General features: G+C 39.8%; 2 protein-coding genes across 2 annotated transcripts in view; both read left to right on the forward strand.

Moving 5' to 3' along the window:
• Window positions 1–14,731, forward strand: part of LOC145493298 (uncharacterized) — an 86,789-nt gene that overhangs the window by 64,221 nt on the left and 7,837 nt on the right. The gene's annotated exons all lie outside the window — the stretch shown is intronic.
• LOC145493363 (uncharacterized) lies at window positions 7,854–13,348 on the forward strand. The gene is made up of 2 exons (XM_081472826.1): window positions 7,854–8,333; window positions 9,455–13,348. The coding sequence occupies exons 1-2, from the start codon at window positions 8,042–8,044 to the stop codon at window positions 9,919–9,921; spliced, it is 759 nt and encodes a 252-aa protein (XP_081328952.1). The 5' UTR covers window positions 7,854–8,041; the 3' UTR covers window positions 9,922–13,348.

Genomic DNA, 14,731 nt, shown 5'->3' on the forward strand with positions numbered 1-14,731 from the left:
CGTCCATGTTGTAAGTTTTTTAAAAATCAGTCTTTTAGGTAGTTTCTTTGCGAAGAATGAGAGTATTTACACGTTTTCTTTTCCTAGTTTTAGTTACAAATTTGAATTTGCCAGCTTTCGAAAACAAAACAAAACAAAAAAATACACAGCTCATGACTGTTTCCTTGGAAACGGTCCGTATGGCGAAATCCTCGGATTTACCTCAAGACTACCTTGCCATATAACAAGTTAAAATAATTTATGCCAGTAGGTTCGGTACATGACAAGTTCGACGTCTGAATCAAAGTCGTTCCAAAGCCGAAATTCCCAGCCGAGCTAGGCGGGAAGAACGGTTGAGCCGTTCCAAATTCAAATAGCCGTTCTTAATTGGTTCAGACGCCGAACTTTTCATGTACTTAATTCATCTTATTAGGTTTGGCTCATGAAAAGTTCGGCGTCTGAACTGGGCCTTATAGTCTATAAAACAAGCAAATAGCGGCCAATTTGAGAGAAACACTTACAGGAAACTCGTGCAGTCAGCTAACAGTCATTTGATAATTTTCAGCTATGCATACGACACTTCGAGAGAGAACAGGTTATCAGTTAATAAATCATAGCACTTCTCGGTTATCAGCTAAACTTCTGCCGAACAGGCCAATTTCTATGTATTAAAAATTCTATCATGGCTCCCGGGCTTCGAGAAACAAGGCAAAAGAAATAACTTATTCATCCCTCGAACTTGTTCGATTGCTCTATTATCAGCTATCTGGCCCTCCTAATTATGCAAGTTGTTGTTTTTCTTTACCATTTCTCGGCGTAGCATGCAGACCAAGGTTTGTAGTCCGTCAAACAGACAACTCTCTTTTCTAGCTCTCTTTCCCCGCATTCCTCTGCTTAGTGTGCACTCTTTGGACACCTATAGAACGTTTTCACTCACGTGGCCAGCAGCCTGGCAAATTTATTGGAAAAAAAGAAAGTAGATAATATATGAGAGCTCGCCGTTTTATTGTTTTGGGACACCGATATATGGCTGCCGCGATATCAAGTGAAAATGAAACGAACTACCCGTTCATAGCGTTCCCGGTTCGGAAACCGCCTTCGCAACGGCGATTTCAGGCTCTCTCCTTTCCCTCCCTTGTCGTTGATACGTTGAAGAGAGAGACTATCAGGGAGGCAAAGGAGAGAGAGACTGAGATCCAGCTACGATGGCTGTGGTTGAAAGGCTTTCTCGGAATAGCAGATTTTCACGTTGTCGTCATTTGACTACAACTACCAGAATTCCTCTCGTTTTTTCATTATTATTTAAATTTTGAATTCCCAGTGGGTTTTAAAATAACAATTGCCCTATTAGCATAAGAAACAAAAAAAGTGAAGGATTCTGGTAGTTGTAGTCAAATGACGCCATCGCGTAAATTCCCTATTATTGCACACAATGGGCAGATGTTTGCGAAGCTCTTTTCTAGGAGTAAAGGACCTTCATTTTGAAATTCGTGAAAGAAACTGCTTCAACCTTTCCAAGCAAAACAGAGCTGCCAAGAAAGACATAAAAAGATTGTACTTTGACTAAACGACACGATGGCACAGCCGCGCAAGTTTCATCTTTTTAACTGCAATAACGTTTACCAGCTAAGCATCGTCGAGGATCTGCTTTTCTATCCCTCAAGTTCTCAGCAGTTGAATCGTTTTTCATTTATTTAGGTCAATCACAAAGTAATCCTTTTCAAAGAAATCGTTCAGACTGGGAACCAGGACATGGGTGGAATTCAAAAAGTAAGAAGAAACCAGGTCCGCAAGCCACAACAACAATTGAGCCATACCATTCTCCTGCTATAAATCATGAGGGAGAACCTGTCTTGTTGAGAAGTTTACTTCGTTTTGGAAAAAATATCTTATCAGTTAGAAGATCTTCAACTATACCAGCCGCATTTACGGTCCCGGATCACATTAATCAAAATCTGTTTCAAAAGTATCATGACACGCCCATAACCGGAGTCACAATCATGCAAGGCATCGATGGCACACTTCGATGGTCCGTTGATCCAAAGTTTATTGAAGTCTCGAGGTCAAGGTACGAAGGAATACAGATCGCTGACAACGAAACTCTCCTGTTAAAAACTCGTATCCGTGAAGGACTGGTATCTTTCCAAGAAAGTGATGTTCAGTTTAGGTATGGAAATTGGCAAATACCTCAGTACATCGTTGAAAGTTTGAAAAATGAATATCGTTCGACACTTTCAGGGGAACTCTACATCACTTTATATAATAACCCAACTAATTCTCGCATTTTGATTGGTTCTCGCCTATGATCTATTAGAGGACAGACGCACGATCGACGTCATCATTTCAAAGTTTTTCCCTCTGTGTTTTGAAATGGCGGAAAGTTTTGAGAATTTAGATAATGTTTTACATGACTGGGCAAAAGATGAAGTACAAAAATGTCTTGTCGAGGCATTGAACAGGAACGAGAAGCATAGTCTAGCGGGAAGGAGAAAGATAAAGCCGCTTCTTTTTTAGAAAATGACTCAGAAAAAATACTCGAGCAGTCTCAGTCGGCAGTCGAGCGAGATTAAACCAAACACAAAGTTAGTCTTGGTAAGCCGAGAACCATTGCTTTATCTCGAATTTAACAAACCCAATAAACAAAATGTTTACGAGATTAATTTATTTAAAACACTGAACTTTTCTCGGTCTCAAAATAATTGTTGACAAAGTGATTGTCTGGATAAAACATCAAAATCACTTCTTAAAATCAGTTAAAATAAAGACATAACCTTGCTTTCCGATGCGAATGTTCCAGTCCGTTTCAGAGCGCAACAGCGAGCAAAGTATAGCTCACTACAGCTCACGGCCAACTGTATCGTAGCTAAAAGCTGTCTCCGACACTATTTCAAACTGATTTGAGAATCAAAAACCACAGAGGACACAAATTTCCACCATCACTAACGCCCCTTTCATTCAAAACTCGAATCGAATGGCCTCCAGGTTGACCGCAACCGCAAGTTTTCCGAGCGCAGTTTTTCAACTCCTGCAATATTCGAGGCAACATCCAAGCTTTTCGGCTCACAGGGCTGCTCTGATGACAAAACCTGACTTGACTTATCCAGCATTTTCTTTAAGATTTGTGGATTTCGCAGTTCAACTCTGCTTTTGCTGTAAGTTTTCATTGCCCGAGAAGCGACGCTCGAATCAAGTTTGACAGTGGCGTGATTTTCCTGGACCAATTACAATTCTTTGCTACGCATAGCAACCAATGAGATCACTTCAATTTGTATAGACAACAGATTACGTCAAATGGCTTTTGTCGTGTTCGCCAAAGTGGGCAAAGGGCGGTTTTCGAGTTATGTTGAAAGATTTTGAAATAAGAAATAAGCTCTATCTGTAGTAGTTTGCTTCGTTATTACATAAAACAAATAGATTCCATGTTGCGGTGCGTCTGTTCAGTAATAGATCACAGAAGACGTCAAAATGTGGTAAGAACATCAGTGACACACTCGGCTATCGCCTCGTGTGCCACTCTTTTGTTCTTACCACATTTTGACGTCATCTGTGATCTATTACTGAACAGACGCACGGCATCATGGAATCTATTTGTTAATCTGACGATAGAGAAAACATACGACTAGTAGTAAATCTTGGACCATTGAATCGAGTGCGTTCTGCTGTAAACAAACGGGGACTTTAAATGTAAATCAAGGCATTGTTAGAATTGCAACTGTTGTTCAAGTTGTGGCTTGGATCTGTTTTACCATAAAATATGAAATTTTCGCGTATTTCGCGACGTAAAAAAAGTCGCGAAATTAATGTGACGCGAACAGTGAGTGTCACGAACATAACATGGCGCGAAAATTAAGTGACTCACATTATGTTACGGTTAACATATAGTCCCGCCGTTGCGTTTTTGTTAATTTTGACGATATTGTACCTTTGATAAAGTCGGTTTACTAAATTCAAGGAACTGTTTAGGTAAGCCAAGGAAATGAATTGTGTGTTACAGTGATTTAAAATACAAAATTTTCGCAAAATCGCGGAATTTAAGCGTCGTGAAATATGCGCCTCAAAATCGCGAAATGAGGTATTAAATCTTTGTTAAAAGCGAAATCCTTAGTTAAATGCAATAAGCACCACGATAGAAAAAAAAAAAAAAGAAAAAAAAAAGACGTTTATTTCAAATATTCTGTCCTCAGTCTTTTGAGCGCTAAATTTACAGTGGGTTCATTCTCTTAAGTTGTAAGTAAAACCTTCGCTGGTAGCGTTAAAGGAATTAGTTTGTGAAAATAGCTTTCCTATCGCATTTTCGGTTTGTAGCTAATTTAGGGTGAGTGAGAACGTGTACTGTATACGATTCGGTTCATTGTTCTATTTTTGCGTCAAATGGGAATTTACACGTGTTTCTGGCACAAAATATATAATAAACTTAACTAATTTTGTCTAGAATAAAGAAGCAGTAATTAAGAGACTAATAGGAGAGGACATATTGAAACGAATTAACATCAAGACAGAAAAATCGATTTGCTGTTCGTTGTATCTATTTTTCCTCACTGTTATTTTTCAAAAAAAGCAATTTAATTATTACATTTGAGATCGCTGCCTTCGGTAGATGTTTCTTTCGAATGGTCGCTATACTTCGGTATTTGCTAACATCCGTTTAGTTTTAACATTATTTTCTTAGGTCGTTCAGTTACTTTCGAAACTTTATGGTAGGCTAAATATTGGAGCCTTATAAGTACTAGCAAGGGAGGATTTAGGATAAGGAAATAAATCCCCAATATAAGACTTATTACTAAGGTAAACCTTAGATCTCAAGTTATTTTTAGATTACTCCCGGGTTTGGAAATCTCAGGAGCGTCTGGAAATAGCCAACAAGCCACAAGATCAGATGATCCTGTAACGCGGATTTTGCTCAAAGCACAGCCTAACCCTAAGGTTCACTAACCACGAAAACATCCATGCAACGGGCGTGGAATTATCCGCGGAAGAAACTGAGATTATGTCTAAAAATAACTCGAGAGGGACTTACCCATAGTTTGGGCCTATCTTATTCTTCACGCTCTCTTGGTACAGGATCATTGTGCTGTTGGCTAATAAAGCCCACGGCTTTAAAGTAGTCCAAAAAATTAATTATTCGCCATCGGTTTTCAGCTTCGGACCAGCTGATAAAGCGGTCGGGTTTATGGGTCAAAAAAGTCTAAGTTAGCCTGCTGAACAGACGGATTAGCGGAGCAGACCGCGAAGCGTGATACACGAGCGCGGAGCTCCGCGTTCGTGTATCGCGTTTCTTTCGTATGGCCTTTTGCTCGCTGCCCGCTAATCGGCCTGTTCTGCAGGTTAAGTCGCAGTGGCTCATCTCTACCCAACAATTATGTTTGTATTTCCCCAGTTCAGAGTTAATATCGAAGTACAGAAACACATGATGGCAATTTCACTGACACACACCATAGTCGACCAATGAAAACGCATTTTACGCGGCAAATCAATGAATGAAAATTGAAAGCTTCATGTTCTAGGGGAAGGCTACGGAAAATCTCGTGGGAGATAATCACACCCACAAATTGTTACTGGAGCAGCTTGCTGTGGTAATTAATTCATTAGCTCTTCATTCAAGGGAATAGGTAGAACATATATGAACTGCGGGAGGAAGATGTAGACCTTTTTGACACTCTTTCTTATCGCGATAAATTTGAATTTATTGCGACGTAGCGAAATTTATTGAAATGTTTTAAGCAATATTAGTTACAGCAAACTCAAACTGGTAATTTTTCCATCTCAGCCGTAACAGCCATTTGATAATTGCTCAGTTATCAGGTTCCTCTAAAAAAAATTCCTGACACTTCCCCACTAACAGTTAAACTTTTTGATGAAAAGAATAATTTTGATATATTGAAATTCTAGCTCGGCGCCGAGGCTTGTGGAAATAAAGCAAAAGAAATAACGTATTCATCCCCCAAACTCGCGAGCTTCAGATCAGAGTCGGGTTAAAATTCGATTGGCCTTATTTCGGCTATCAGGCACTCCTAGCATATCGTAATTATTAAAGTTGTTGTTTTTCCTTATCATTTCTCGACGCAGCTGGCTGCTAATTGCCGTTCGTCAAACAAACAACCCCCCTTTATCTTCCTCTGCATTCCTCTGCTTAGTCTGCACTCTTTGCACTCCTACAGAACATTTTCACCCACATGGCTAGCAGTCATCCAATTTATTGAAATAAAAGAAAGTGTTTAATATGAGAATTCAACTCCCGCAGGATTGGTTTGGGACACTAAAATGGCTGCCGTTTCAATGTTTTGGGACACCAATATGGCCGGCTGTCGCGATGTCATGTAAAAACCGCCTACTAACACAGGCTAGATTTCGCAACATCCATTTGCCTCCCTTATCTACGGTGGCTTTAAAGAGACATACACTTTTCTCTCTCTTTTGTTTCTCACTTGCGACTTAGCTGCGACTTTGTTGCGACTTAGCTGCGACTTGTTACTTTCTTGCGACTTAGCTGCGACTTTCTTGCTGCTTTCTTGCGACTTAGCTGCGACTTGCTGCTTTCTTGAGACTTAGCTGCTACTTTCTTGTGACTTAGCTACGACTTTCCTGCTACTTTCTTGCGACTTAGCTGCTACTTTCTCGCTACTTTCTTGCGACTTAGCTGCTACTTTCTCGCTACTTTCTTACGACTTGGCTGCGACTTTCTTCCTTGCCGCTTAGCCGCCTGGCTACTTCGCTAGGCCGCGTGCGTCGGCAGGCTAGGTTGTTTTATTTGAAAACAACGTGGACTCGATAGCTTAATCGTTAGTCTGTTTTGCCTTGGCTTTACAGTACAGCTATGAAGTTTTTGGCCGTTTTCACTTTCATTACGGTGTGCTCTACGTCGCTGGCAGTGCTTCCACCTTACTTTCCTGCAATAAGCAACAATGCAGTAATGCGCGACGATTTAATAAAATTTAATAAAATTTAATAAAATTTCATTGAATTATTTAATAAAATTATTTGATAAAATTATTTAATAAAAATTATTGATAAAATTATTTAATAGAAACTTAACTAGTGAGCAGCACTCTGCGAACTGTAGTTGTATAACTTCTTTATTTCTCCTGCGCGCTTCGTGTGACTAACGCACACTTCGTCAGGGAGTTCAACAATACAACACGAAGCCCTTGTATATATACCTAACTCGTACAAGAGTTTACATTTCGTAAGAACACAACTACGGATATACAGATAGGAATGACAAACTCAGCGGAAATGCGTCTAGGAAACAGGTGGTAAGTTTTTATTAAATTTTATTAAGTTTCATTAAATAAAATTATTAATTAATTTTATTAAATTGTTTTATTAAATAATTTTATTAAACTTTATTAAATTGTCTAATTTGTACGAAAGACAGGAAAAAGTGTCAAAATACCTGGTCAACCTCCGGTAACTGTTCTTCTGGAGAATCCATGTTGTTTCTCGGCAATGCAACCTGGCCTGTCGTCTCACGTGGCCCAGCTAGGTAGCCAGGCAGCCAGGTTGCAAGAAAGTAGCGAGAAAGTTGCAGCTAAGTCGCAAGAAAGTAGCAGTTAAGTCGAAAGAAAGTAGCAGCTAAGTCGCAAGAAAGCAGCAAGAAAGTCGCAAGAAAGTAGCAGGAAAGTCAAAAGGAAGTAGCAAGTCGCAAGAAAGTCGCAAGAAAGTAGCAGGAAAGTCGCAAGAAAGTCGCAGCTAAGTCGCGAGAAAGTAGCAGCTAAGTCGCAAGTAAAAAAAAAAAAAAAAAAAAAACAGAGAGAGAAAAGTGTGTCCCTTTCAAGCCATCGTACTTATCGTTGCAGGGAGAGACACTCTCCTCAACGACAAAGGGGCAAAGGAGAGAGAGCCTGGGGTCGAGCTACCATGGTTGTGTAATGTTTCATGCTTGATCGGTTTTCTCGGAATTGTTGCGATCAATGCACAGATGTTTACGAAGCTTTTTCTGGGAATAAATGAATTCCGTTTTGAAATTCGTGAAAGAAACTGCTTCGACTGTACTAGTCAAGCAAACCAAGGTTGCCAAGAAGGATATAAGAACATTGTACTTTGACCAAACGAAAGTCAAACGATGGCGGAGCCGCGCAAGTTTTATCTTTTTAATTGCGATAATGTTTACCAGTTAAGCATCGTCGAGGATTTGTTGAATGCAACGAAAGTGAGAATTGGCTTCGAATTCGAAGTAGAGAAACGCAGCTTCACTCTATCTGAAATGTCCGAGTTGAGTACGAAAACAATTCCTGCAACGAAGATGGATTTTGCAATATTTGTTGTCCATGCGCACGAATCTGTTCTACTCATCAACAATGATAACTTGGAACATGGATACGCCAAGGTTTACAGAGCTTTACTACAAGCGACAGGTAATGTTAGACATTAGAACGATAATACTACTAAAACTCGATGGTCTAGGTACCAGGGTTTGCATGACATTGTAGCTATAAAATCAATGGAAGCAAAATTTGTAAGAAACCTATATGTAAAGGTCTTACACTTTAAAAATATTATACTGTCCAGAGGTTGACTACAAACAAAATATAAACTGTTCACCGTGTTCCGGCGTACAGGAAGTGATTCATTGCGTATTTTTGTAATTAGATTGACAAGAACAACATATTCCTGCTTTTGATACATTTGTGGCTTTTATGACTTGGTTTAGTCATACAAACAACCGATCTAGCAGCAAACATCTGCCACATTTCCAAGAATGCAATGACTGTTTTAAATTCAAACTTGCATGAATATTTTAATTGTTCACCGTCGACGCCTAACAAATTTTACTGTAAAATACTCTGTGAATTTTTCTTCTTTGGGGGGATGGGGGTAGGGGCTGGGGTTTACAGACCAAGGGACCATAATTCAATATTTTATGTTAGATTTTCTCTCTTCTGAGCTCTTTAGACCGCGGTCTAGATAGAATGTAGGCTAAAAATGGAAATTTCACTTGCTGTCGGGGCTGAAAATGACATGCAGAACAATAGAGCGAATTTAAGGACGGTCTTTGTTATTCCATAGTGAATAATAATAAAATTATTATAAAATATTCTAAAGCGCTTTACAATGTAAGATTACAGCAAAAATATAGGAAAAATGTATATAAAAATAATACAATTTAAAAAACATATTATAAGACTATGGCATGCTATACCCTAATTTTAAAAAAAGTAGTTTTGATTTTAAGACAGTCAGGGTTGGACTTAGTCTTATTTCACGAGAAAGTTTGTTTCAGAGAAAAGGCCCAGAGTATGCAAAGGCGTGATCACCAAATGTCATGTGTTTGGTTCTGGGAACAGCGAGGAGGTTATGGTCTTGGGAGCGCAGGCGATAAGTTGTGTTAGTCTTTACGTGTTAAAAATCCTTTATAGAGTCAAGTGCTTGATTATTAAGAGCTTTGTAGTAGTTTAACTCATGGGGAAAAGTTGTTTTGTTCATGTTCTTTCTGTTGAAATGGGATTTTAAATATTTTATCTTTTATTTGATTAAGATGAGAATGTGATCGTTGTTATTGGAAGAGGTGACAACTACAAGAACGAAGCCGAGGAAGAACAGTCTGTCATCTCGCGCTGGGCCAAGAGAAAAATTGCTCGGTCTCAGTTTAGTGAGGAGTTTATTGATGGAAGGAAAAGCTTCGTCTTTTCTTGGAACAAAAAGCACAAAGCGATTCACGAAGAAGCACTGCTGCATTACTTTGATCCAAACAAGAAAGGACAGAAGTTTGAATATCAACCCCCACAAGGACCATCAACACAAACACCGCCGTCAGCGAGCTCTAATGAACTTGGGAAAGAAGCCGTGGAAGAAGATCCTGCACAGCAACTAAGTTCAATAGTCTCTCGCGTTGAAATAGGCAATGAAATGGGCAACAGGGCAGGCGCCAGACCTGAGGAATTCAATACTTCAAGATCTCCTAAAGGTAAAAATGCATCATATTTGTCCACAGACACTATCTGAATTGACCCGCACCATTTGCAAAGTTCATGCAGGCCGCATCATCTGGTGGGAAATAGAACAAAATAGCTATTTGTTAAGTCCTCCAGCAGCACTTTGATTTTGTTTATATATATACATCCTCAAGCTTCTCCGCCCAGTTATAATTCTTGATATATTGAAACTGGCCCATTTAGCCGGCAACCATTTACTATTTACCAGTCTCTAGTTTCGCCATGACCATCGCCCAACATAATCCACAGACGAAACTTTCGCGAGGTTTTCAAAAACCGATCAGTGATTTGTTTTTAGTGGTTCAAAATTCAATTTGTCCACTCTTTGTAAATAGCCTTTGTAAACAGTCTTTTACCAGTTGGGATTTTTCATTAACAAGTCTTTGTTCAATTGGCCAATCCTCCTATGGTGACACTGAAATAAGGAAAAAAAAAAAAAAAAAAACCCATTACCTCTATAAGACGCACGCGAAAGGAATCATGGTAGTTGTCTTCAACACACGGGCGATACCTTCGAGACATTGCATACAGCTACCAGGATTCCCTGCGCGCGGGTCTCAGAGGGAATGAGGTATTTCATGAGATTATCAAGGTAAGAGAGTGAATCCCCCATATAGGTCCTCTAACGAAGGTAATCCCTCTTAAGTTAGTTTTAGACATGGTACCCAGTTCTTCCGAGAATACTATTCGCGCGATGCGTGGACAGCGGAAGCGACTTTCTCGAAACTACCTGAGACGAAATGGCGGGAACGTCATTTTATATGTTTTGATTTCGTTTCAGAGCACAGATGTTTTCTGCACTCTCAGTCGTTTTTTTTGTTCGGTCGGGCTTTCGTTTGGTTTGTGCTCGTTTGGCTGTTTATTCGGTTTTAGGGAGTTTAATTAAGCAAACTTCAACGGCAACGGCAACGAGTACAATGGCTGTGTAAGTGTGCGTTATTTAAGCAATAGACCACAAGTTTTTATGGTTTATAGGCTGATAAACCACGCGGGATGTTGGAAGAACACGAGAAGAATTCGTAAATCATGAGCCGCAGGCGTGTGACTTACGAATTCTTCGAGTGCTTCTTCGAGTGCGAGTGCTTTTATATAATAACTCAGAAGACACGCGAAATTTCCTGGCACAATAAACCATAGCTGATTGACCAATCAGAGCGCGCGCATTGATTTGATTATTATATAAAATTCTTTGTTCATTTCTTTGCCGTTGTTTACAAAAGGTAGCAAAACAACAACATGAAATAGCCACAGTCTGCATATTCGAGAGAACGTGGTAAGGTAAGAGAATGGATCCCCCATATGGGTCCTCTAACTAAGGTAATCCCTCTCAGGTTATTTTTAGACATTGTACCCAGTTCTTCCGCGGATATTACTCGCGCGTTGCGTGGATGTTTTCTTGGAGGATCTGTTTATGTTTCGTTTCCTTTCGTTTCAAAGCGAAGGAAAACCTCCAACGCTGTGGGAATGTCCTCTTTGGTATTTTGATTACAATTCAAGCAAAGGAGCATCGGCACTCGGTATGTTTTAATAAATTTCGAAACTTTAATAGGAGTTTAAATAAGAGACGGATGTCCCCTGCACAAACAATAACTGAATGAACGGCGGAGAAATGAGTAGACAAACGAGTGCAAAGCAAACAAACGCCCAAACACAAGCTAGGCAACCGAACAAACAGATGGTCGAAAGCGCAGGAAGACGCTCGCTGCCCAAGTAGCAAAAGTAGTTTAAGCAGCAACGGCAACAACGCCAAAGGCAACATCGATTCAAAAACGAGGGAGCAGGGATGGCGCAGTGGTGAGAGCGCTTGCCTCCTACCAATGTGTCTCGGGTTCAATTCACGGACCCGGCGTCATATGTGGCCGGGTTGAGTTTGTTGTTGGTTCTCTTCTCAGCTCCGAGAGGTTTTTCTCCGGGTACTCCGGTTTTCCCCTCTCCTCAAAAACCAACATTTCTCAAATTCCAATTCGATCCTTGAATGCACGGACAATTTCTGAACGAGTTCTGTGAACTCCTTGGTGCTCCGTGGGTAAACAAATTACATTACATTACAACGACTTAATATTTAACCAACGAAACTCGCGAGAATTACATTCATTCAGTTTGCCTATGCTGTCAGAAATACCCCAAACAGAATATGTAGGACAGAGTCAAAATTCGAAAAATAAATTTCAAAATTGGCCATGGTATAGTCACGTTCTCTCGAATATGCAGACTGTGGCTATTTCATGTTGTTGTTTTGTGACCTTTTGTAAACAACGGCAAAGAAATGAACAAAGAATTTTAATGCACGCTTAGGCCCGGTTCATACGTCGCATTTCTCAATTCAACGAATTAAATTCGACAGAAATTCGACGTCTGAATCGGCTGCCGCATATCTGCCGCACGTTCGACTGGTCTTGTCGCATTATCCGACAGAAATGCGACACCGATTCAGACGTCGAATTTCTGCCGTGTCGAATGTAATGCATACATAATGTTAATGTATTGAGCATGCGTAAATGTTTTCCCGCTCAAGAAAAAGAAGAAACTTGGCCATTCTCGACCCAATGCAACCTGAGCATATTGCAACACATACTGCTCCGTTGTCAGCCTTCTCCTTCTCGTTCCATTGGCGGTCAATTTTTTGCAAAATTAAAGTTCTTCGTCGCTCAGTATTTTCGTCCGCCATATTGAATACCCTCCGTTTAAAACATTTTCCGCTGGCTGACATACCCGACAGTACAAATTCCGAATTAAGTGCGACACAAGTGCGACGTATGAATCCACAGTCGCATTTCTGCCGCACTTAATTGAATTGAATTCGACACGGCAGAAATGCGACGTATGAACTGGGCCTTACACAGCCATTGTACTCGTTGCCGTTGCCGTTGATGTTTGCTTAATAAAACTCCCTAAAACCGAATAAACAGCCAAATAATGAACAGGCAAACGAGCACAAAACAAAAGAAAGCCTGGCCGAACAAAAAGACGGTTGAGAGTGCAGAAAACATCTCTTATTCCTAAGGTAATCCTTAAATCTCAAGTTATTTTTAGATTATTCCCGGCTTTGGAAATCTCAGGATGGTCTGGAAATAGCCAATCAGCCGCAAGATTACAAGATCCTGTGACGCAGATTTTACTCAAAGCATAGCCACGTGTATTTATTCCCCACGTAAACGTATGGTATTATCTGCGCAAGAACCTGAGTCCATGTCTGAAAAATAATTCGAGGGTCTTGCCCATAGGTCAGACCTACATGGGGGATTAATTCTTTTAACGAACCTTTCGATAATTAATTTATTAATCAATGGATTATAATTAATGAATTAGTGAATTTTTTCGTCCAATAACGTAACTCCACACTCAAGTAGAAACATACAGACGACCCGAAAAACTCCATAGGCTACCACTCGCAAAGTCAGCTTTTACAAATTTGCTACGGGCGTCAGGTAACCTTTATCTACTTCAAGTGGCTCAGAATTAACTTTAAGTGTCTGCCCAAGTTTTTTGGGAGGATTTGTCCTGTCTGAATGATGGAATAATCGATGATTATTTAAGTAAATTATTCTACCGCGTCCTGCATGTGTGGTGTCTTTTGTCTGGGATAAGCCATTAACGAGTTCGCCTTACATTATATCCGTTTCAAAACGAGTCCTGGTGCACAACCTTTCAAATAACTTCAAACAGCGATCAAGGGGCCAGGCCAAGAGAGGCGCCCCCGGATCCTCCTTCAAGCGTTGATAGAACCAAGCTGAAAGGTTAGAGGAGTGTTTATATGTTATTTGTTCGCCGATCCTGACATAGCTGTGGTATTAGTTTGGTGTCGACCATTTAAATTTTCATTTTCCGTCTTACCTTACCGATCCTCTTCTCTAATTCTTTTTAGAACAATAACTATTTGTCAGCTTCTCTCTCCCCCATTTCCCTCACTACCAAAACATACTGTATAACTTGTGGTGCATTTTTGTCGTAGCAATCTGGAAACTAATTTAATCCGTATAGCGTCTCTGATTGGTTTTCACCTGCGCGCGAAAATTTAAAACACTGAGAGACTAAAACCTAGGATTATGTAATTGATTTGGGAGGGGGGAGGAGGGGTGGGTACATCAATTTCAGCTCCTCGCGTTTTCCTTCCTCCTTTAAGCCCTACAGGAAATGATATTCATACATGCTTGATATTCTTTTCCCTTGCCAACCGCTATGCTCGCTATGTTTTTATTATAATCTCGCTATGTGTTATCATAATCGGAAATGTCTGCTCAATTTTTTTGGGAGGATTTGTCCAGTCTTTAACTATATCGAGCATTAATATGCTATGGTCCACCCCCTAGGTATGGAATTTGTTGTCAAACAAATGTTGTCGATGTCACTTGTGTATAATATATCACGCGAAAATGAGACTGGTTTTTATTGTTTTTGTTATTGAGAAATCAATTTGTGAAGTGTTTTAAGGTAAAAGAACTCCAAGCTGTATTTTATGAAATTACAAAAAAATATCGTTGCATTATTTCCAGTTTGAAAATGATATGAGAGATAGCTCGAAGCCTGATTAAGCTCTGTATTACCGTGAAAAAAAATAACAAGGTTCTTGTTCTCGAGGATCTGTGAAACTGTAAACATTTGCCTTTTTTCCCTAGAATTGACCATTCTAATGATATCATAAATAAATAAATCTGCATTGCCCTGTCAAAAATGAATGACTATTCGCACAAAATAACAACTGAAGGTTCTTGTTCTCGAGGATCTCCAAAACTGTAAACATTCGTTTTTTTCCCCTTAGAATTGGCCATTCTTGGCTCTAATGTGTCAAGGGATTCCATACAGGCCGTGTGGCAAGTTTT

This window comes from Orbicella franksi, chromosome 7, assembly GCF_964199315.1.
Source record: "Orbicella franksi chromosome 7, jaOrbFran1.1, whole genome shotgun sequence".
NCBI classification, from domain to species: Eukaryota; Metazoa; Cnidaria; class Anthozoa; order Scleractinia; family Merulinidae; genus Orbicella; species Orbicella franksi.